The sequence below is a fragment of the Pteropus medius genome, unplaced genomic scaffold, assembly GCF_902729225.1.
Source record: "Pteropus medius unplaced genomic scaffold, Ma_sr-lr_union100, whole genome shotgun sequence".
Classification (NCBI taxonomy): Eukaryota; Metazoa; Chordata; class Mammalia; order Chiroptera; family Pteropodidae; genus Pteropus; species Pteropus medius.
In genome coordinates, this window is record NW_024355205.1 from 38,528,161 (window position 1) to 38,552,515 (window position 24,355).

At 48.8% G+C, this 24,355-nt stretch overlaps 1 protein-coding gene and 1 pseudogene across 3 annotated transcripts in view; both read right to left on the bottom strand.

Moving 5' to 3' along the window:
* The window catches only part of HSF2BP (heat shock transcription factor 2 binding protein), a 75,239-nt gene that overhangs the window by 49,303 nt on the left and 1,581 nt on the right, over positions 1-24,355 (bottom strand). For 2 of the 3 annotated variants that reach the window (XM_039857942.1, XM_039857943.1), the window contains 5 exons: positions 24,016-24,166; positions 11,242-11,345; positions 9,180-9,329; positions 7,435-7,567; positions 1,864-1,981 (listed from right to left, as the gene is read on the bottom strand). In XM_039857942.1, coding sequence (XP_039713876.1) covers positions 1,864-1,981; positions 7,435-7,567; positions 9,180-9,329; positions 11,242-11,345; positions 24,016-24,163 — 653 coding nt within the window. In that variant the 5' untranslated portion in view covers positions 24,164-24,166. Of the gene's footprint in view, positions 1-1,863; positions 1,982-7,434; positions 7,568-9,179; positions 9,330-11,241; positions 11,346-11,904; positions 12,110-12,245; positions 12,678-24,015; positions 24,167-24,355 lie in introns of those variants that run through there. The other variant, XM_039857944.1, reaches the window with a different exon arrangement.
* On the bottom strand, positions 23,325-23,443 carry LOC120599044 (uncharacterized; annotated as a pseudogene).

Here is a 24,355-nt window from a genome sequence, read left to right on the forward strand (position 1 = left end):
GAGTTACAGTTAAGGTCTGGAGAGGCCACGAGGAAACGCAAGAAACGTCCTGGTTCCAGGGGAAGAAAGTGCACAACGGCACGCGTGCCGGCCGCCGGCGGCCAAAGGTCACAGAGGGAGAAGACCCGCTTCAGCCCGCGCAAGCTGACACTGCCAGGGGTTCGCGGCTAGGTCTGCACGTGGGTGCGGTGGCCGTGGGTGCGGTGGCCATGAGTGGGCGCGGTGGCCTCCGCAGAGAGAGTACGCAGAGTATGCAAGTCTCCCCGAGGGTGGTTCTCCACCCGTCTTCAGACCAAGGACAAGAGCTCGGCAGGACACAAAGACAGGAGCTGCTGGAGGAGGGGTTGGCTGGCCCCCGCAAACACTGAAACCTCAGCATTCCAGGGCAAGGACTGAAAAGGGGAGCCCTGGGGGACCAACAAGTACCAAGGACACAGTGGAGAGTTAATAGCTCCGAAAAATGACCCCACAAGGTTGTTATAAACTCCTGGCCTCATCGACTACACAGTCGTTGATCTGGTCATAAACTGCACACCCGAGACTCCCAGAGGCAAAATGTCAGCTGCCACCCAAGACACGGTGGCCACGGTGGCACGTGAGGGGCAGACCCAGTCGCACCGCGAGAGCTCTCTGAAAATGGAACTGACGTTGAAACTGCAATGCAGGGAAGGCTGCTCAGAACTTTCGACCCCCACCCGACCAGGCCGACTGCTCTGACAGAGCGTCGGCGTGCGGACAAGGCCCAGGGGCCTCACACGTAACACTGCAACGCCCGGGATGCGATCCAGAATGACCCGGCATGCGAAGAAAGAGGAGACTCACCAACGGACATGGGAAAAGACACCCGAGACGACCAAGGCCAAGATGACAGATGCTGGAGTACCTCACGAAGGCCTTAGAGGCCACTACGAAAAATGCTCCGAGAAGCGGACACTGGAAACCAATGGCGGGCCACACGGACTACGACAGTGGCCCCCCGATTTCCTGCCCTACTCCCCGGGACTGGACACAGTCGCGCGCCCACTAAGTCACATGGCAGAGGGACTCTGCAGATGAAACTAGGCTTGCTAACCAGCTGATTCTGAGTCAATCACGAGAATCCGCCCAGCGCCGCCCAGCCACACCCGAGCCCAGTGAAAGCACTTTTCTCTGGCTGGTCGCAGCAGGGGGTCTGAGAGGTCCCATGCCTAAGAAGGGTTCTGTGAGCTATTGGGCATGAAGGTAAAGTGGGTATGTGACAAGGAACTCAGTCAGCCCCGGAAGCTGAAAGTGGTTCCCACCGACAGCCAGCAGGGAAACAGGGACCTCGGTCCCACAAACACAAGGACCTGGCCTGTGCCAGCAACCTGACCGCACCTGGAAGCTACCTCTCACCCAGGGCTCTAGAGACGAGCCCGCCCCAAACGACACCTGGGATGGTCCACGTGAGACCCTCCAGAGAGCCCGTCAAGCCCACTGCACTCTCGGCCGACAGACCTGTGAAGCAGGTGCTGTTTCAGCTACCATGTGAGTGGTGAGTCGTGACACAATAGTGAATGGACAGATTTCGGTCCCTGGAAGTGGGGTGCTGCCGTAACAAGGACTTAGGTTCATTGGGAGGTAATTAATACCGCCCTGAAGTGTCACATGACAGCACGTGGGAGTCACTGATTCCCCCCAGGTGAGGACATTCCTTTTGTTTATATTATTTTACTGAAACAGTAGTGAAGAGATAGTGAGTCCCTTAATTCCCCCAAGAAATTTGTTCCTTCTATTTTTGTTATAACTTTTGCCCAATTAACTGCATTCACTTGAAAAAGCCGCCCGGGCAGCCGGGTCCGACTCTGCAAGCGAGCGGCAGCGTTTTACTGTCGTCCAGCGTACACTTTGAGCTTGGTGCACTGTCCAGGCTTCAGGTCCCCCAGCAGCTGCAGCATGGTGTCCAAAAGCACCCGGCTTGAGTTAACCAAGAACTCACGGCCACAGGCTATGGCAGCGACATCTGCAACAGAGAGACAGGGCAACATCAAAACCTCTGGAGCTAAAGGGTCTAGAAAAGTCTGTCCAAGACAGAGTACCCGTTGCTGCTTTTCTAACAGACCTAACGAAAACAATGAATGGTCAGCAAGGCGAAAAAATACAGCGTTACCCACAGAGCTGACGGCGCAGGGGGAGGAGCCGACAACCACAGCAGCCACTCTGACGGTGGGCGGTGTCTTCTGTGCTCGGCAGACACCTTGGCAGGGCGACAGGGCGCAGGGATCGAAAGGTATCTGCAGCCAGCCACAGGGCAGCGCGTGGACACCACACTCCCGAACACTGGAGTCACAGCCGTGGGCGGTCCGGGTCCAAACAGACAGGGGGCCGATACCTTCCTCTGAGACCAAGGACGTGAAAACCCCCTTTCAATTCTGGAAGTGAAACCCTAATGACTTGGACCCACCAGGCCCGACTGAAAGCATGAGGTCAAAAAGAATAGGAAAACTCACTCTGAAAAAAGCCTGCTTTCTAAATTGCCCATCCTGTTGTGGGCCAGCGAGTATGATGTCTCCTTGTGCCCGGCGCCCTGCAGAACCAGCATGGAGGCCAGAGCGAGCAGTTACATAGCTCCCCGCGGACGCCGCGGCAGCATGCTGGCTCTCAACAGACCCCGCCGCCTGTGACAGCACATCAGTGCACGTCATAAGCTTGTCTGAGCTAGGTCTAATGACAAAGCATGACTCCAAGTGGCGACGGGGGACGAGGAGCAGGGCAGCAGCCCCTCGTCCTGACTGGACGGAAGCGTGTCAAGTACACGCTGTCAAGTCTGATGGCTGAATCCGGCAGACACCTTTACTAGTTTAAGGACGTTTTCTTCCACTTTTATTGTGCTCAGAAGTATCAAGAACGGAGGATGAACTCTACGGCTTACTTGCTCTTCCATAGCTGTCAGCTGACGGCAGAACAAAACGTCGCCGTGCTGCCAGATCGACTCTATAGGGTCAGACCGCGGACGCTTCTATGTTTGTTTACCTGGGCTGAGAAGGACCAAGTGGGGCGCATGAAAGTCTCCAGAACCTAACAGACTTGTTCCCATTTCCGCTGCTCTTTCCAGCATGTTCTGCCTCATAAATTGGTGCTGTGCTGTTTGGTACGTAATTCACAGTGGCTTCGACTTTACTTCGCTGACACAAACTTAGTTTCTTTGCTCAATGAATTTGAACCCAATGACTTTATTTTCTAGCATATGACACACCCTAGTTTTCCTAAAGCAATTTTTGGAGGAGAATCAAAGCTTAACGCATTTGGCATCATTAACTCATAAAAGCCATTTTGAGGTAGTTTTTCAGGGGAAAACATTCTTCACATAACTACAGTCAAGCACATATTGGGACCCCCAAGGAAGCTATGAACTTTGGTGGCTAGTTTCCAGAGGTGACCTCCCAAGGAACCATGCCTCTGATGCAGACCCTGGGGTGTCCCCGCCCTGTGACACGTTTGACTAGCAGAAAGCAGCAGAACGGACACCGCATGACGTACCAGGCAAGCTAGGAAGCAGCCGACGGCTTCCACTTTGGTCTCCTTCCACTTGATCTAGGAGCTGAAGCCAGACAAGAACTCTGACCACCCTGAGGCTGTGTGACATAGAGGCCACAGAAAGAGCAAACGGTGCAGAAGCCCTGAGGCCACACGAGAAGAGGGAGAAAGGGCCCCGCTGGGCCATGTGAGTCCCGGTCCCTCGGCGATGTGAGACACCCCAGTTGAGGGCTCAGATATGGCAGGGCAGCAGCAAACCACCCCTGCCAACTGGGGCAAACTGCGGATTCGTAATCAAGATAAGTGACTGCTACCGTTTAAGGACATCAAGTGTGGGGTGCTCAGTCACACAGCGACAGACATCAGGAACATCACTAACACGTCACTGAAGAAAAAGTTACAGACCAAAAATTATTATGATCATAGCAGGCAGTAATGCCCAACAAATTTACTGGTGAATGAAGTCCCATACCACGTATCTGGAATTATAATAGCAAATGCCAATTTTATATTTCACTGAATATCAGTAACTAAAGAATAAACCATGAAATAAAATAAAGGTGGACAAATTCCTACGCAGGTAACTCCAGTATGTTTTTATCTGTCTGGGACACTTATGAGTCAACTCCAGGACTATACAGGATTACTTGTTTATTTTCTGTTACAATGTAGTTATTTTTTCTAAATTCATTTTTCTTATAAGTTATCACAGTAATTATGTAATTTAAGCAATGAGACTCTGCTGTCAATTATGTATGCTAATAAAGATATAGAGTTGTGAAGTATTATGTCTGATATTTTTGTTTTCATTGTAATCATTTTGTTTCATTTTCAACAGAAATAGTAGTAGGGTACTAGCATAATGACAGACGCACAGATCAGTGGCAGAACTCAGATTCTAGAAACAGACCCTCACATTTATGATCAACTGATTTTCAACAAGGGTGTTAAGACAACTGAACGGAGAAAAGATAAGAGAATAATCTTTTCAACAAATAACGCTGGAACAACCAGATATTTACATGCAAAAAAAACAGCTGGACCCCTACACCTCACACCAAATACGAAAAGTAACTCAGAATGGATCAAAGGCCTAAATGTAAGGGCTAAACCTATAAAACTCGTAGGAGAAAACATGGGAGGAAATCTTCATAACTTTGGACGGTTATGCTTCCTTAGATATGACACCAAAAATACAAGCAACTGAAGAAAAAATATACTAGATATCATCAAAATTTTAAACTTTTGTGTTTCAAAGGATACTCTCAAGAAAGTAAAAAGAAAAGCGACAGAACGAGAGGAAGTTTTTGCAAATCGAAAATCTGATAAAGACTGGTATCTAGAATACACAAGGAACTCTTAAAACTCAATAGTAAGACGAATCGCTTAATTTTAAAATGAGCAAAGGACTTGAATAGACATCTCTCCAAAGAAGATACATAAATGACAATAAGCACAAAAAAATGCTCAACATCACGAACCGTCAGGCAAACGCGAATCAAAACCACAGCCGGCTATCACTTCACACCGACCTGGACAGCGATCATCAAAAAGGAACAGAGAAGTATTGGTGAGTACACGGAGAAGATGAAGCCTCACCTTCCGCTGATGGCCACAGCGGGAAGTGGCCCAGCAGCTCCTCTCACGGTAGCGCCCCACCCACCACATGACCCAGCAACTCCTCCCTCAGCCGCACAGCCAAGAGAAAGGAAAACACGTGTCCACACAAAAACATGTACGCGAATATTCACAGCAACACTATTCACAATAACCAAAAAGAAACAACCCGAATGTCCACTGACGGATGGCTAAACGTGATATGGCCATACGGTGGCCTATTACTCAGCCAGAAGGAGGAATGAAGTACTGACCCACGCTACGACACAGATAAACTTTGAAATCACTACACTGAGTGAAAGGAGCCAGCCTCGAAGGGCCACACGCTGCACGACTCCATTAGATGGAATGTCCAGAACAGGTAAATCTGTAAAGACAGTAAGTAGACTAGTGGGTGCCCAGAGCTGGGGGGAATGGCAGGGTTTTTTGAGAGAGTGACTGATGAAAATGTTTTAAAATCGACTGTGGGGATGGATGCACACTATGCATACACTGAAGCCGCTGAATAGTATACCTTAAACTGGTAAGCTGTACAGTGTCTCATAATATCTCAATGAAGCTGTTACTAAGTAAATAAGAACAATGGGGTGCAGTCCCCAAGTTCAGGGGGTTACCCAGTTTCTCCTGCTTGTCCTGGACCTGTTCTTACACACCTCGTCTGCAGCGCTAACGCTGCACCATATTTTTCGGAAGAAACATAAGCCAGTTTCCTCGGACACTAACATTGTGCCTGGTCTGTTGTCTGGGCTGCATTTCTTCGCATTTGCTGTGATAGTTTCCTGTCAATTCATTTAGCCAGCTGTCCAGGACACACTATTTGCGGAAACCCCTCGGAGCTGGTGGGCTTCCCCGTCTCACTGGGAAGCGGCTCTGAGGGTTCGGTCGGTCTCCCACTTCGGCGTGTGGCTTCCTCAGCCAGAAGCCAGGCCAGAAAGCAGTGCCCGGGACCTGAGAGCTGGCGAGAGGGGAGAGCCTACTGCCCTCCTCTGTTTGCTGCTGGTAGTCCCCATGTCAGAGTGACTCCTGGGACACTTTCCCGTGCCGCTTATAATCTGCTCGTGCCGTCGCCTACGGAACCGGCCCCTGCCGGGTCAGACGAGTTTCCACTGCGGAGGGAGCACAGCCCGCTGTCAGGAGCCCAGTCACAGAAAACTCAATGGCCAGGCATATGGTAGCACAGTGGCACTTCCAGCCAAATGCTATCATCTGGTGACCCACCACCAAGGAGACAGTTCCAGCCAAAGTCCCTGCCTTCCCTGTGGCTCATCCGACAGCACAGTTCCTGTTCCTTGAACTCATTCAGGGTTTCTCCCCAGCGCCCTGCTGCACTCCCAGGGGAGGAAGACTCACTCCCAGCATCTTTGCTTTCACCCAACCTGTAACTCTGACTGTGGGGCTATTATGAGAAGTCCCCCTCTCCCCCCGCAGGACACAACCCCTGCGAAGTTGCTGGGAGAGTGATTCATTTTGCAAACGAACTGACAAATAAAAGGTACTACAGAAGGATGATTTTTATAAGTCTCAGAAAATTGTCCTTTATACAAATTATAACCAATCTGACATTAATTTGCCCACACTATGTATGATCAAAGAGATAACCAAAAATTAAACATGGTCCCAGAATCCCTAAGGGAAAAGATTCTATGAACCAACTCAAAATAACAAGCAAAAGCTAAGAGTCCAGATAGTTTTTCTAAATCTCTACCTAAACTTCAATACTCTCTAGAGCTGAAACACAGAAAGCTGTAGGCCAACTGTGATCAACTTAGTAAAAAAAGGACCAATAATTCCTGTACCAATGCCTGCAATCCCCTGAGGTTACCTGTTTCTAAAATGCCTAATGGTCGATGGCATGGATTTGTTCAAGGTCTGTGAACAGGTAATAAACAATCACACTCCATTTCTGCTGCCATGCCTTACCCGAATCCCACCCTCGCTTCGTCCCGAAGCCAAATGCTTGACAGCAATGGATTAACGGTCCGGTTTCTTTAGAGCCCATTCTACAGAGCTGGCCAATTTACTTCCAAATAACAAGCTCAACAAACAGCTTCGTTCTGACTTTGGTCAGCGCACAGACCGAACAGAACATGTAGACTCATCCTGTGCCTCCCAAACCCGGTCGTGCATACGCACCAACACTGCTGCCCAGAACCTCCAGCGCGATGCGCCACAGCACACTCCAGCACCTGGTCCAGGGTACCCGGCGGATCACCAGGTATCTGGGAAAGATCCTGAGAGATGCTTACGTGTACGTGCCGCTGACTATCGCCACTCAAGAACACACTTAGAACTATGGGTACCGCTCCTGAAAGAATGACTTACTTGTTACGATTCCGGCCAAGGCAAACACAAACTGGTTTTCATCGGAATCGGGCTCCCTGACATCCCCGTCCAGTGACTTCACGAAGCTCTCCATTGTTTGGCCAGTAATGCTGAAAAACTTCAAAGCTTTATCCTGCAAGTTCAGAAATGAAAGTATCACACCCTTTCGCAAACAGCAGCACGGAAACATTTTTAAAGTGCAGGATACAGAAGGCAGATTGTGTTGTTAATTACGGAAATGACATTTGAAAACCTATTCCTTCATTAAAGTTTCTATAGAAAAGGTAAGGGAAAAGACTTTACTAGACAGTGAGAATGATTAGCAGAAAAATTACCCTGAAGACTGAGGCAAAGAGTAAAATAAAAATACTTAAGTGGGAAACGGCTCAAAATTTACACAATGCTGGAAGTGCTGGAACAAATTCACCCGGAAATACACTAAAAAAATGCGTTCTCTATTCGTTCTAGGCATGAAACCAGAGGTTTTCAAACCTTTGGCAGAACCGCTTTTTAGTTATGATTTTTAAAATCTTCACTGAAATCGCAACATGTAAAAGAGAGAAAGACGGTGAGCAGGCTGCTCTGGCAGTTTCAATCTTCATCACTCGGCAGAAAGTGCTCCCAGTTGGCACTTCCTCCACGTCTGCTGCTCTGTCTTCGGGGGCTGGGGTTCTGAGGCATCGTTTAAAGCCAAAGCATTTACCAAGGACACAAGGGTGACACAGGCTGAGACTGGATTGTAGTGATGGCTGCACAGATCTGCGAATTAGCTAAACACTACTGAATTGTACACTTACAAATGGGCGGACTTTATGTCTCAATAAAGTTCAAACTTCTAAAAATACATTTAGTCTCTCCGCCTAAAGTCAAACGCAGTTTTAATTTTTGTAAGTGATAAGTAGTTCACCGTCGGCCTCCCGTCAAACATCCCTCCCTTGACTTTCCCGGCACGAGCCACCACTCCTCCAGAGCCACCCTCCTCGGTTCCTCTCACTGTCAGCCGTGGGGTCTGGCCGGCCAGCACACTGGCCTCAGCCACCAGGCTCTGCTCTGCTGCCGTCTCCAGCCTGGGCCACTGGAATTCTACTTAGTCTCCCTGTCCAGTCTCCAGACCCCAAGCCCCACGCTGTCACGGTGACCCTCCCCAAACTCTCCTCCTGCCTCACTGTTACCCGGAAACCCGCAAGGAACCAGCCCTCCGCCCACTGGATGAGATCACCCCCCTGCATTCGCGGTCCTCCGAAAGCACTTTCCGCCCCTCCTCATAAGCCTCGTCTCCCCACGACTTCGCCTCACAACCGACCCAGTCCCAGACTTCAGACTGCCCGCCCCATTCTCTGCCGTGATGGCCTACTCAAGTTCATGGAGGCCCTTCTCCGATCTCTCTCCCTCTGTGAAGCTCCTTCATGTGTGTGTGCTACAGACACACATGTGTTAAATAACATACGACATTCAGTAAATTAAATATTACATTACCCAACGGATAACGTGTGTAGAAGCACTTTAAACATTGTTAAATGCAAACATCAACTAATAACACTGAAGTGGTACCACTGCCTAACACCACACAGATTCGGGGAGAGATGGGCTCTTAGTGCATCCATGTTACACACGCGGCGGACCCCACACAGCTGGCATTCCAACGCCATCTGACGAATGGATGGAAGAAGGGATGTAGCCTGCCCTGGCCCGGACAGACACGCGCACCCTGCCTGGCAACCCAGACCACCCGCGGTCACGCTTACTCCGCCCAGGATGGCTGTGACGACCTCCTCGCGGCTGGAGACGCCCCAGAGCAGGGTGCAGGCCGCCGCCCCCATCTCCGTGCAGTACTCCGCCTGCTGCTGCAGCTGCTGCCTCGCCTCCTGCAGCTGCTGTCGGAGAGCCAGCTTCTCCTGCAACCGGAACAGAATGACAACGATGAACGGCGTTCGACTTCGAACTACGTGTTTTCTCTTTCAAAGGTAAGTTTTAAAGAAAGAAAATACACACCGAATTATAGAAAATGGTTGTTAAATGAAAACTAGTCCTCACAGAGCCATAACCCATATTTTTTTATTTTTATTTATGTCTATAGCACCCGGTCTTCCTAGGTGGTCTCCCATCCAAGTCCTAACCAGGCCCGACCCTGCTTAGCTTCCGAGATCAGACATTGGGCTTGTTCAGGGTGGCGTGGCCACAGACCATTGACCATGGCTCTACTGGGGCACGAACCCAGGACCTTCTGTGTGTAAAGCAGACGTGCTCACCGCTACACTGTGGAACCGCATCCATAATCCATATTTTAAAAATAAACTTCACAGACAAAATTAACACTCAGAAGGGAAGCTGCTACTACATTAGGGTTGTAAATACTGCCGAAGACCTGACTTCATCTCCAAGTAAAATGAAAACAGTAGGCATCTCAGGACCGAGCGGCCACACCCAGGACCAGCACCAACCGGGATGCCTGAACAAGTGACAGACACAGCAGTCCACACAGAGCAACGTTTTAATGAAGGAGCCTGCTACCTCCAAGTGGCGCACTGCACTGTCCAAAGTCGCAGGACACAGCTGAGACCAAGCAGGAGAGTGGGAGAAGGCGGGGCCTCGGGCGAGCGCTGGGGCGGAAGGCAAGTGCCAGCGCCACAAGACGACGGAGCCCGGGGGCGCCCCCTCTGCCCCCCCGCCCCCCCGCAGGGGCCTCTCAGGGAACAAAGCTGGCCAGCCTCAGCAGGGGCTCTCACCAAGGAGAGAGATAGTGACTTGTCCTCCCAGTGTCCCCTCTGACCACCGGGCACTCCTCAAGGTCCACCTCCCGGTGAGTCTTGAGCGACGCGGGCCTCCTGCCCTCCCCAGCCACCACCGCCAAGTTCACTACTCCCTGTTACCTGGAACTCCCTTAGAAGGTGATGGCATGTCCTTATTAAATAAGAGATAAACATACAAAAACAGACTTCAGTCAACTTATGCCAAATTGTTCAGTGCAGTTAGCCCGACAGCCCTCGAAGTTAACGAACAGTCGATGTTCTAGGTTCTTCTTTTAGCGAGGTGAGAGGGAGTGCAGGACACTTAAAGGAGAGGGGCTTTCCATCGAGGGAGAAACGGGAGCGGTGGGGCCGCGAGTCCAGCTTGCCACCCTAACCCGGCTGCCCGCACTGCCCGGAGGCAGGGCCTTAGGTGTTCAGCTCCACACGCTCTTGAACATGGAGCCGCCCAGCTGTGCTGAGAAGCAGGCGAAAGGCCTGGGCAGCTGCTGACACCCGCCAGCACACAGCCAGCAACGCATACTAGCTGTTATCACTAAGGTAATTATTGTTTTACCATTCAAAACTAAAACTGCATCCAAGATCCAAATTTTACCAGAAGTGGCAGAATAGTTCTAGTTTAACAGAAGTAATTTACTCCATACAAAAAGTAAAAATGTGTAATTTCTAAGAAATATTATTAATCTCCCTTAATATTAAAATAAAATCGGTTATTTCTAAAATATCAGTAAATGATCTCCTAAATTAATCACATGTATTTCTGATTAAATATATCTCTGATTATAAATTATGTGCATTTTTTTTCAAGATTCTTATATTATAAATTTTTATGTTTTGGAATGGTCTTTTAAACATAAAAATTAACAGTAAGTGGCACCAAGTAAATAATGTCCACACTAAAGGGTTATAAAATCCAAGCATTCAACTACTTTCCAAACCGATCAGAATATTTACATTTAAAAACACACTCTCCTGAGGCCGCCTCGGGCAAACTAGCGGGCACACTAGTGGCCACGGCCACGGCAGTGCCATCTTAAGCACTGGTCTCCAGGCCCCCTACCTTCTTCTCTCTCAGGCTGTCGGCTTGCACAGCCTCCAGGCGGGCTTTAAAGTGCTCACAATCCATTCTCAGTTGCTCTAATTCGTGCTCTTTCCTTTCCAGGTCTAGAAAAAAGAGACAGACATCTCAATATTTCAAACCACAAATCTTGTCTATGGCCATGCCACCCTGAACAAGCCTGATCTCATCTGATCTCAAAAGCTAAGCAGGATCAAGCCTGGTTAGTACTTGAATGGGAGACCGCCTAGGAAGACCACATACTGCAGGTGTAAAACGAATTTTTTAAATAAAGGATTGTTAAGATGACAAGGTCCTTGCAATCTGTGAAGTCAACCAAGGGTTGCCTCGCCTAAAAAAAAAGAAAAAAAAAACATTAAAAAAAACGAATCTCCCCTAAGCACCCGGTTCTCCCTAACCTCCTCCTGCAGACACCTGTGCTGATTTCTCAGGTCGCAGTATTTGCATTTGAGTGACCAGAATTTGGAAAGTCCTGCTTCTTAAGTTTTTGTTGGTGTTTAGGCCATAGTACAATGCACTTTTTTCGCTGTTGTTTGTTTTGAAGGCCTCACTTTACCACCAGATCTGCACCCAAGGCTTTCAGAACGTGTGTAAAGGACGGGGGGCAGGGCTGAGAAGCCTCTGGCCTCACGGGCAGACTTGTACCTGCTCCATTAGACGCAGAAGGCAGCTCCGGGAGGGGACTGTGCCTCTGGGGCTGACTCACAAAGCTCGACCCGCCGACTGGCAGACTGACGCAATGGCAACAGCTGCAGTAGAAGTCAGTGGAGGGTGACAACACGGTGAGAGAGACAAGAAAAGGCCACAGTGAAAGGTGGTCACTGTGAACTCCTTCCTCTCCACCACGGAGCTTAATGATTCAAATGGCCAAAGACAATCTCAAAAGACATCCATGTTAATAAATTTGAAATCAAAAAAATGAACTAATTTAAAATCAAAAGCACTATCACTGTAAATAAAAAGTATTATGCTGCAGAAATACTGACCTTCAAAAGGCAAAGAAATACAAAATCTAAAATTCTGAGTGCCTTGATCTCCAGGACTGAGACATCAGCACTCCAGATGCCGGCGTGCACCAGGGCTGCGTGAGCACGGGAGCTCAGAGCTAAGGGTGGAACCCCGCCGATCAAAGTGACGGTAGTCGAGGACAGTAGCCCTCAGACTTTGGGGTGCATCAGAGTCCGCGGGAGGCCCTGCACCAGCAGGCTGCTGGGACCCGCCCTCGGTTTCCGGTTGAGCGGGACTGAGAGGGGCCCGAGGCTCCGCATGTCTCACGCGCTCCCAGGCGAGGCTGATGCGGCTGGCCTGGGAGCGGACGCTGAGGACGACCGCTCTGCGACAACAGTGTCGTCTCTCACCACCAACTAAATGAACTGCACACAGCAATGAGGCGGGGACCAGCATGGGAATGCTGAGGAGGAGACACGGAGGGCGGTGAGCCAGCCGCGCAGGGCAGTCCCCGGGAACGGGACCTTGCTCCACTCTCGAGAACGTGGCCCCCAGTGACGTGCAGACGAAAGAGAGAGGGCGCGCTGTGTAACCCAGGCCTCCGAGAGAGGAAGCCGAGCAGGAAGCTCAAGGGGCCGCTGCGCACGGGCATTCCGCAAGCTCTGCAGAGTAGGCGGTCTCGGCGTTTCCCAGACACCCTGTGCCCCCGGAGGGAGATTAGAACAGAAAGCTAAATATTCAGTTAGAGGATAGGAAACTGGCAAAGCTTCTCGTAAAAGATGTTTCTTAGAAACTGGGGTGAAGTAACGTGGGATTATTTCTTCTCCCGTACGTCAGTCTCTCTTCTGCGCTTTTAGGGTGCATTCTGCCACCAAGTGCCTTTCACTGGAATTCTTCAATTTGTCCCACGAATCCTGGTCACACGAGAAGTCGACATCCAGTGCTCCGCTTAGAAACTCACGATGTTAGTGAAAGCACGTTATGCACACGCGCGGTGTTTGTGATTACACATGAAACACGAACTGCACGTGGTCATGGACAAAAAGACACCAAATGAGAAAAGGGACTAAGACAGTTACTGTGGTGTCAATCTTTTGCAGTTAAATTTTTCTTCTATTATTAAACTGCACATTATTCAAATGCAGTAAGAAGATATAAACCTTAGTATGTATAAAATTCTGTAGGAATTAATCTGACCACCCGAAAGACTCTTTTCTGCACAGCTGCACAGCACCTGACTGTGAGTTCGCATAAACAGGCTCCCCCACAGGGTTCGGTCAGCATGGGGTGCCACGCCCACCCGCCCAGGTTGTCCAGGAGCCAGGTGCCTTTCTGCAGTCTGAGGCCACCGCCTGGTGGCCAGCTGGGAGCACTGCGGCCGCCGCTGCCTGCTGCAAAAATCCCACCTTGCATTTTCAACTTGGCCCTCAGCACGCCTGCCACCGGAATCACCGCGAGGGCACAGATTTTCATATTCTGTTTTCTAATACATCCCAAATGCCTAGAACAGTATATGGTTCGTAGTAGGCACTTTATAAATATTGGTCACGTAAATGGAATTCACTTCTTTATACATTCTTCCACTAACCCCTGAATAAAAATACTTTGAGCATGTATCTCATTTTTCTATGAGAATATATTACTTTTGCAACCTTTTTAAAATCAGAGCCATAAAGAACACGCACAGTGAACGATACGTTATGTACAGTCTAGACATGACCTTCCCCAGCCTCAGTAGAACAAGGCGATGCCACCTAGCCTAGACTGTACTTCAGCGGCTCATCTTTAGCATTCAAAATGAAGGAGAAATCTCCATTTAAGTATTAACTGAATAAAGGGTGACCTAGATAGACTACCAACATACAGAAACAGTCTAAATCACAAGCCATGTCGACATCTCTATATCCGAAATTTACAATCCTTTTTGATAGTTTTAATAACATGGGAATGACTATTTCTTCATGCTCAGCTTACTTACAAGGATACAGAGAACTATACACAAGCAGGATAAAGAGAGCTACACATGAAAACACGAACCACAGAAATTCAAACTCTGCAGAAGGGATCAATTTCTCCTACTCTTTCTGTGTCACCTGGCATGTTTATAATAGATTATCAGTTGCTTCCTATTAGTATGAAAATGTTTTTAATCAAATTAGCTGAGTCTCAAATTCAAAATAAAATCTTTTTAGTAGCCATTAACTTTTACCTTCTTATCGCTCTCTAATAGATTAGAAAAGAATTTAGAATCGGCTGCTGACAGATTCCATCTTTACTCTGAGCTGAGCATTCGTTTTCTCGGGCTGCCGGCCGTCTCAAAGTACAGGCTTCCCCTGCTATCTGAAAGTAGACAGTCCTTGCGAACCATCGTAAGGGCGTAAAGCGAAAAAGCAATTCCCTTAGGGCAGATCTTGCTAAGGGATGCACAACAGGAAATGAGATAATGCACAGCTGCTCACAGACGCGGCTGCTGAGCATGTCTCCGGAGCAGCGTGGCGTCCCTGCCTGTTCCCAGGGCCTCTGCCGGGGCTCTCTGCAGAGCAAACAGAGTGCTGTTTTCACTCTTGGCCTTTTTTTCGCAAAAGCAAAAATCGCTTTTGAATTTCTTTCAGTTAGCAAAAACAGGTACTAATAAAGTAAGTCTTTCATAAAGGTGAAGTGTCGTAACGTGAACTTTTGAAAAGTGGGTGGCTTAGAACAGAAATGCATTCTCTCACAGTTCTGGAAGCTACAAGTGAAAAATCAAGGCGTTGGTGGGCCAGGCTCCCTCTGAAACCTGTTGGGGCGGACCCTCCCCACCTCTCCTCACTCTGGTGGCCCCGGAGACTCCTAGGTTTGTGGCAGCACAATTCTGAGCTGCCTCCGCCTCCACTTGGCCTTATCCCTGTCTGTTCACATCACCTTCTCTGTGTGGGTCTGCTTCGGTGGCCAAATCCTCCTTTTATAAGGACACCAGTCATATTGGATTAGGGCCACTTAAAGCCCTCATTTCAACTTAATCACCTCGCACCTCAGTGCCACAGGCAACCACAGTTGAAAATATAAGTTGAAAAAGCGAAAAAATGAGAATATTCCAGATTTCATTTCATAAAACTATTTCTAAAAAAACTTAAATGCATTTGAAATCCTAAGGCCCATTCTAAGCCAGCCAAACACTTTAATTAGCTGTCACATTTCTAAAACAAACCAAACGGGGTAGGAATTGGGGCTTGAACCACAACATGGAAATAGCACTTTGTTTCCTACGCTGCCAAAAATCTGCTTCCAAACCTGCTCTTCTTTTTGTCACATAAAGGCCACTGGAGTAATCTTTTACAAGATGAAGAAAATGTGTGACGAATAGGAATCTGTCCTATACTGGCGCTGCCAATGTACCTGGCATTACCTTGTATCGCTAACTTTTCACACCTTCATGTTAGAGCCCCTCAGTTTACCTGTAAATTATCAAGGAAAAAGGCCGGATCCCACCCTTTTTACATGCCCACATGACCTAGCTGTGCCTCACAAATAACAAGCATATAATATCTACCTTATTGATTTATCAACAAAATTCAATTAAAAAACGTATCGTTACAAAAAAAAAAGAAAAAAAAATTTTCGGCTCACACTTGCTGGATTCAAATGAATTCTATTCAAGTATTTCCCCAGAGTCAGGGAATTTTGCATCTCACTTCCTGGCATATGGATATAAACATAACGTGAGGATCGGGGGTCAGGAGTGATTCACTCAAATAACGTAGGCCTCTACCCTCTGTTGGCCTCCCTTCCACCTCCTCTGTCCATCAGCCCCCTGAGCCTTTCTTCTTTCCCAGCCTGGACCGTCTTCACCCTGTTCTACGCCAAGAGGCTGAAGTCAACGTCCACAGCAACTGTCCTCCCTCGCTTACGGCTGCCTATTGGGTTTGGAGAATGGCAGGCCTCGCGGGAAACAAGGGCAGGAGACAAGTGGGGACACTGCGTCACCCACTGCATCAAGTGAGCAGGAGCGGCACCTTCCGGGTGAGGTGGTGGCCCTGCTGAGCACCCGCCCTCCTGTGAGTCTGGTGGCTCTCCTACTGCTGCTCAGGCCCCAGGGGACTATCATGCCCCCTCTTCCAGTTCCTGAGGCTTTGTAAGCCTCTGTCCGTCACCTCTTCATTACATTGTTTGTTCACCTCCTTTGTTTCCTGCCTGAACGTGAACGTAATATACCTTGATCTCACCTCATTTGGGCCGCAGTAACTTTTGGTCAAATTAAATAATCTCTCCCTGGTGCTCACCCCTCTGTCTCATTCTTTATGACCATCTCTCTCACTCATTATTTCTATGGACTAAACATAATTCTTCACTGAGCTGAAATGGAAGTCCCGCTTCCTTCTCGAGATCAAACTCTTGGGAACTTAATCTCAAAACATCCCACAAACACCCCAGAAAGCACGTATGGTTTTCATCCCCGCTGCTAAAAATCCCAGAGTACATCAGGGACACTTATAGTTCTGTAAACGCTTAATTAGTCTCTCCATTTTACAGAATGTTTTTAAACTTCTGACTTGGAAATAACTTCACTTACGCAATGTTACATAAATAAAAATAATATGAATACCCACATATTCTACACCCAGACTCGCCAACTATTAACATTTCACCCTATTTGCTCATCACGTGTACCATTCAGAAACATGTATGCAAAATGTTTTTTGAGCCATTTGAGGGTAAGTTACATATATCATGGCCCTTCACTCCTAAATACTTCAGTGACTACTTCCCAAGGGGTAATGTCTTAGATACCACTATACACAGCTGTCAACTTCAGAACAATTAATACTTAACACTTTTATCTACCATTGACATTCAAATTTTGTCAAATGGCTCCAAACTGCCCTTTATAACATTTACTGTCTTGTATTTTTAGCCTCCTTGAATCTGGAACATCTCCGCAGCCTGTCCTTTCTGTATAACATTACGATACATTTTTGCAATTTAAAAATCACAACGCACACGAAAGGACTTCCATTTCCAGCTACTACGGTGATGCAGCAGATCAATCTTCCCACCAAGAATAACTAAAAAAGCAGGCTTTAAACAAAATTGTTCAAAGGTATCCGAGGCTACCCAAGTCTGCAATTTTCGAGGGACCCAAACTTGAGGGAATGCTGCCTGACGTGGCGGGGAATGCCCTGATGTGGGGGAATGCCTGATGTGGGGAGGGGAATGCTCTGATGTGGGGAGAATGCCCTGATGTGGGAGAATGCCTGATGTGGGGAGAATGCCCTGATGTGGGGCCAGCCCTCCCCCACCTTCCCCAGGCATGGCAGAGAGGCAGCAAAGCGAAGCAGGGCAGCCATAGCCTCAGCGGGCTGGGGAAATAACCGTCAGCTGTAGAGCTACCAGACAGCCGAGACTTGGGGAGGGTCTGGTCCTGGAGAAGGAGGAGACAGGAAACGCAGATGCCATCAGAGCCACTTCTCTCCTCCGGGCACTCGGCAGTGTGAGCCACGCAGAGGGGCTGCTGAGGGGAGGCGAGCAGGCTGAGCAAAGAGGCCAGGGGGCCAGGGTGCCAGGGTGTCAAGCAAAACTCGCGGAACAGAGAAATCAAAACTGAAGGCTGGAGCCTGCTGAGATGGAAAGACTCTGAGAAACAACCCAAGCTCTCAGCTGAACCCCGCGCAGGACTGAACCTCTAAGAGGGAGAAAGAACTAGAAATCACAGGCCAGCTGGAACTCAGACTGAGGCCAGGTGTGAAGCTGCCATCCCTGGCTAGCTGAAGGTCTACTCTGACGCGGTTCCCATGGGTAGAGGCCGGAGAAAAGGACTCTTTCCTGGAGAAAAATGTCATCTAGAGCCTCTACAAGTTTTCATTTAAAAAGTCCATTAATCAATAAAAAGATTACCCAGACTACCAAGAGAAAAAAACAGATAATAAAAGCAGGCCAATGGGTGAACTAGATATTGGATTTACAGACTCATCCTTTGAAATAACTGAATAGGCTCCAGAAAATAGGCAGAGAATTCCATCAGGGAACTAGAATAAAAAACAACCCAGTGGAAAATTGTTACAAAACTGATTAATACTAATTAAGGTGGTCAGCTGGCCACGTATAGCTAGTGGCTATTTTTTAAATACACATGAACAGCATGGATTATACACGTTCATCAAAGTTCTACTGGACCATGCTGAAAGACGCAAGGTGTTGGTGTACAGATTTTAAATTACACATGTTTTTTCACTGCTAAAGAAAGTTTGTTAGTCAAACCTCTCTCCCGTATATCACGTCTGCAGTGGTTTCTATTCATTGCTGACACTCAATGAACAAGGCTGCTTCACATTATTAGTGTTTAAATATATTTAAATAAATTTTAAAGGTTAAAACCAACGTTGCAGATTTTTAAACATCGGAAATGAGACTGCAATTTTGTTGTGTATCAACATGTAAAATTAAATAACTCTTAACTCCTCAGAGTAAGTATCTGACAGACTGCCACTAAGCTGTCAAGTTGTTTTTAAATCGTGTCATTTAACATCTCAAATGCAACATAATGCATTTGAAAAGTGTTTTCCACAAGACAATGAAAATTCAAGCAGGCAGTGGCCTTTTCATCTCTCTCCAAAAGAACACTTAGACCTTGTGATTCAACCGTGAAACACGTTTCTGACCCTTCGGATTTCAAACTTTGACATCACTTTAACTGAAAAGCATCCTGACGTTGCAAGGTGAGCTGTTTAAAAACTTTACCTTTGCACCTCCTCGTCTCTGTGATGTCTTTCTCTCGCTACTGAACAACCAAAACTAAAAACAGAAATTGGACTCTGAGGATGGGCCTGCAACTCTTCCAAAATCTCCAATATTAATTTTTTTCCATCGAAACACCTTAGTTGTACCCATTTATTTGATAAATAAATGTTCTAAAACTGAATTTAAAAAAAAAGCCGAAAATACAGCTTTCATGTATTTTACATGTGTTGGAACCACCATAGACTATGTAAAATTTTACTTTTTAAAAAAGGATTCTCCAATTTACAACAAATTTCTGACACCCATGGATACGGTAATGTCCCTCACTGTTGGACAAATATGCACAGGGAGGGATCCCAGAAGGGGAGTGAGCTAGCCTTGACCTGAGCACTGCGGGCGCCTCAGAACTGGAATTCGCACCAGGTGGGTCTACCCCCAAGCCTCGCTCCACCTCTTCCTCATCCGCGGAGTGCGGTGTTCGAGGCTGCACGGAAGCACGCCCTCGCCCTCGCCACTGCCAGGGGCCCCCGCCAGAGGGGGTCCTCTTTATCGACGGCGCCCGAGCCAGGCGCTGTGCCCAGCACTTCCCAAAGAGGATCTCGTTTTAAGACCTGCCACCTCCTCTGCGGTTAGCCTGAGTGTCCAGGTTCCAGACAGGAGTCAGACGCCATGCTCGGCTGACCCCACATCTCCGTGCGTCCTCGCCGACCGATGGCTTCTTCCCCGCTTCCTTCCACTCTAACCACGCAGCCATGGTCCCAAGACCTCCCTGATGAGCACGCGATCATTCATTCTCCACCTTCCACCCAATCCCTCAAACCTGCCCCACACTCAGATACCAAAGTCATCCCCCGAAAACAATTTCAATCGCCATTCTGATGTCATCTCCGTGTGGTAACATCCAGTTGCCTCTCACCTCAATCACCCAGGATTACTTTCTCTCCTATAAACTGCTCACCTATACTGACCTCAGCTCTACGACGTCCCAACCCTTGCTCCAGGTACCAAGCAGGAAAACCAGCCTACTAACCCACCACCTATCCTGCTCGCTCTCTCGAGTGAGGTTTATGCATGCCATCTGCCTCGTCTGGAACAGCTTCCCCTTCCCTTCCAACGAATCGTGCCTCTCTCGAGGCCAGCTGGTCCCTACATGTTCTCAGGCGGCACCGTCATCAGTGTTACTCCAAACTCCCCCACGTACCCGCCCAGCCTCGGGAAGGGAGTTACTGCACTCCCGTCAGAATTAAGCCTCTCCACTCAATCCTCACGTGTCACCCTAAGTCCTCAGCTGCTTTTCACAGCGGGCGCCAGCCACGATCCCAGCCTGCCCTGAGAGAGAGGCCTCCCTCCACTCAGCTGTGAGGCTGCCCCCCATGCCCCCCGGCCTGCGTTCACTGCTACCTTCGAGTTGCCCTTCGTCACTGCTGAAGACGGGAGACACACACCAACTCTCGAAGCAGAAGGGGCACTGGTACTTGTCAAAACCAAGAGCCCTCCTGGACCACAGGGCCGGGGAGGGCAGAAAAACAGACATGTCAAACAGCTCTAGCTGCCGCCATGTGACCCCTGGGTTTCCTCTGTGGGATCCTTTTTCCAAGCCATGGTTCACACGGTTAGTCTAGGAAGACAGTCCCCTGGGAAGGCCTAAAGAGGGCCAACGGACCTAGTCCTTACTAAAAAAGCGGGGAGGAGTTTCTTTCACGTCACCCAACAGGTAGGAATACAAGAGCCAAAATTACGTGAAAGATGACTTAGGGCAGGCCTCAGGCCGGAGAAGCAGAGGTCTTCAAGGGCCAGCTGAAGTTCCAAGTTCACAGTCAGGCTTCCTGCAGCCACCACAAGCACGCTGATCCTCCCTTTCTTGACACCCAGTCTCCTATAGCACGTTTGGCTCCAGGAGATTCCGCTACAATTTAGGAGGGTGGGCCCCCCACCAACTTGTACCCTAGGATAAGAATGAAACCATGTTGTCTGAGGGAAGAGGACGGGGTGCTCTGACGACTAACAGTGATACGTCAAATCTAGGCAGTCAGATGACATAATCAGATGGAATTGTTAAAAATTAATTGGGCTACAATGTACGAAACAGGCTGAAGAGCGACGAGTAGACACTGCCCAGAGGCAGATTCAGGCAAACTGATAGGGGCCTGGATGCGGGTGGTGGCAGCGGCAACGCAGGCAGAGCTGAGGACGCACCACGAGGGAGAAGCGCAGGGCTTACTGGCAGGCAGGTGGGGCTGGACAGTGCGCAGGAGGTGGGCCACGGGGAGGATCCCTAGTCTCTAGTTTGGATGGCAGTGCCCTGGACACTCGGGCAGCCCAGTTTTGGGTGGGGTGGGAGGACGGACATCATGAGTGGGGTGGATCTCATGAGTCAGACGTGAGAAAGTCAAAACCAGCTTGCCCTGAGAAAGTGAAACTCTGTCCTACAATGTGTCAGGCTGGGATAAGACACACATAAAACCAGCTGCCAAGTTAACAGGAAACAGTATTTCTCCCAAGGACACACTACAACTGTAAAGTGCCAAAACGACCCCTTCGTCCAGTGACTACTGATTTCTTATTCAGAGAAAGCTCAATCTAGAAAATCGCACGCCATCAGAAGCTTTGCTTCTGTCAGCAAGAAGGAAACCGCCCACTCTCGCCTGCAGAATCAAAGTCACTGTGACAAAGGGCAGCGGCCTTGATTTCCAACTAGCTGCAGAGCTCCAAATAAGGATTTCTAGACTCTATGTTCTGCATCTGTCTAAATTTTCCAGTTTTCCAGGAAACAGGACCTGAGTCCACTGCAGTGGGACCTGATCCTGACCCTCCACGCACAGCCCTGCTTTGCTTGCAGCCCATCGAAACACGCTTCATCTGCACTTCACTGAAATCTCACCCTGCCCCAAATCCTACAGCAACTCCATCCTTTCTTTTGTTGGCAAGATGCCCACAGTTCCTCTGGCGTGTGGGCTCCCTCACGACAATGAGGCAGTAAACCTAATCTTGTGAGACTATAGGTTCTTCCTGATGGTCACAGACAGACTAGGCTAAGACACTTAGAATTTGACGTGATTAGGACACACGTGAGAAGATACTGGGCCCCGAGCCTGGAGAGGTTTGAGCTGTAGAGAAATCCAGGAGACGCTGGCGCCAAGATGGTAACTGAAGCTGTGTGTGCACAGATGGCCCAGGGGGAGGGGGCCCAGGCCGCAGCCTCCAGCAACTCTAGCCGCTGACAGGCTGCTGCAGAGGATGAATCAGCAAAGGAGACTGAAAAGAAGTGGCCCAAGAGATCAGTGACAACAGTGACTACATGGCCTGGGGAAGGCCAGGGACTGCGGGGCAGGACTCCTGGAGTCTGACTTTGATCAAGTCACCACAGATTTGTTGGTGGCCCTCACTTTTATAAGCACAATGTGATCTGGGTAAAGGACTTATATCCAAAGACTGACTCATGCTAACCACTCGCCAGCCCCTGAGGTAGTTTTCAGAACACAGTTTATTGATTTGCAGTGAGAAGTATAACCATACTCCGCTACTGGTCAGCACTTTCCTTCCCTGGAGACAAATGCATTCGGGGTGACTGTTCTGAGGGTGGTGAGATGAGCATGGGATCAGAACCAGGAAAGTTAAGAAGCCAATGACCTGGAGCCATGGAAACCAGTGTCATGGAACGTATCCAGCAGGGTCCCAATGGGAAACAAATCAATCCAGGTGTCAAGGCTTTATAGAAAGGGCTACTCAGAGGGGAGAGCAGGGATGAGAGACCCAACGGGGCTGGTGAGGCACCCAGGGACTAGCGACAGCCCCCCAGCTGAAGGAATGACAGGAGGAAACAGCGCCACCGGAGCCCAGTGAGAGCTGAGACTGTGGAGCAGGCCCCTCGGCGGGAGTCACACTGCAAAGGGACCGGGAAGAACACCCGGCCTCTCTCTCCGTCCACCGGTGCCGTCCACTGGTGAGCCCGTCCCCTGGCAGCCAGCAGAGGAGCCAGCGGCAGCGGCCTGCAGGAGTGCACCTCCCGGAGCACGCTGGGGCAGAGGAGAGACTGTCTGAAGATTCCGAAGAGCCTAAACAGGCTGGGGAACCATGGTAACCATGAGCACGCTCCCTGTAACTGGATATGGCTGCCTCTTGACCAAACGCGTCTGCATAGACCAGAAACTTGTCCTGTTAGGGTACCGCCTTGTCTGAACTAGTGCTAGAAACACAACCCAGGCCTCCCAGGTGCACCTTTCCTAGAGGTGATAGCAAACAAACACACTGTGCTGAATTAGCCTTAACCACTGAAGACTGATTTGTCATTTGGCCTCGATTAGTTGTTTTTTTGTTTGTTTGTTTAGGCGAGGCAACCCTTGGTTGACCCCACAGATTGCAAGGACCCTGTGAGCTTACAATCCCTTACTTTTTATTTTTTAGGCCTACAGAACCTGGTCTTCCTAGGTGGCCTCCCATGCAAGTACTAACCAGACCCGACCCTGCTTAGCTTCCGAGATCAGACGGGATCCGGCGTGTTCAGGGTAGCGTGGCCGTAGCATTTGGCCTCAATGAGGCAATTGCTGCATCAGTCATGGAACATCTCCAAGAACTTCAATAGGCTCCTAGACTGGATACATAACAGCTCAGCTCAGATCTCAAAACCTGAATGGACACATTCTAGCAAACCTGAACTTAAATCAGGGCTAGACACTGCCCAGTCCACCAACCTAGAGACAAGCAGACATCCAGCCACCTCTACAGTCACTTAACTCCATGCCAGGTTTCTCACATGGCGAGATCCTTAACTGACACCAGTAAGACTTAATTTTTAGAGCAGAGCTTTTCGACTGCAAAAGTATAAAGCTCTTCCCCCAAGGAAAAGAGGTGAGAGAAAGAAGTCGGTTAACAGACACTCCAGAAATCTAGCAGCCCTTCCTCCAACACAAACCTACACGTTCCGGTCACTCATTTGAGTCCTTCCCTTTCTTATGACTTATCTCCCAAATGTAATTGACTATAACTGCACCTTAAAGTTGACTGACAGTTACTTTACAGGTGTTTATGTAGGTAAATCTACTGGAACAGGCTGCTGACACCAGCGATAACGGCTAGAGATGAAGTAAGACTCACTGTTTTCTATAATCTTTAATTTCTGGAAGCTTCCCAGTACTTCCCCATTTAGTATCCTGGGTAAGAAGTCTCGTATTTGCATCACTTCAGTTGTCAGCCGTTCCAGGTCCTTCTTTCTGACTTTAACGAATTCTTCTTTAGTTTCCATGTGCTAAGAGAACAAGCAAATCTTAAGATTATTACATTTCTCTTCGGATAACTAAAATCAGCAGCCTAGGCCAGCTTGCTTCCTTTAATGCCTCTTATGCACAGTTCTGAAGTCATTTCTTTACCTAATGTGCCCACTGCTGTATATATTAGATCTTAGAACTGAGGGCCCAGCCTTCAAATTGGGAGCCAA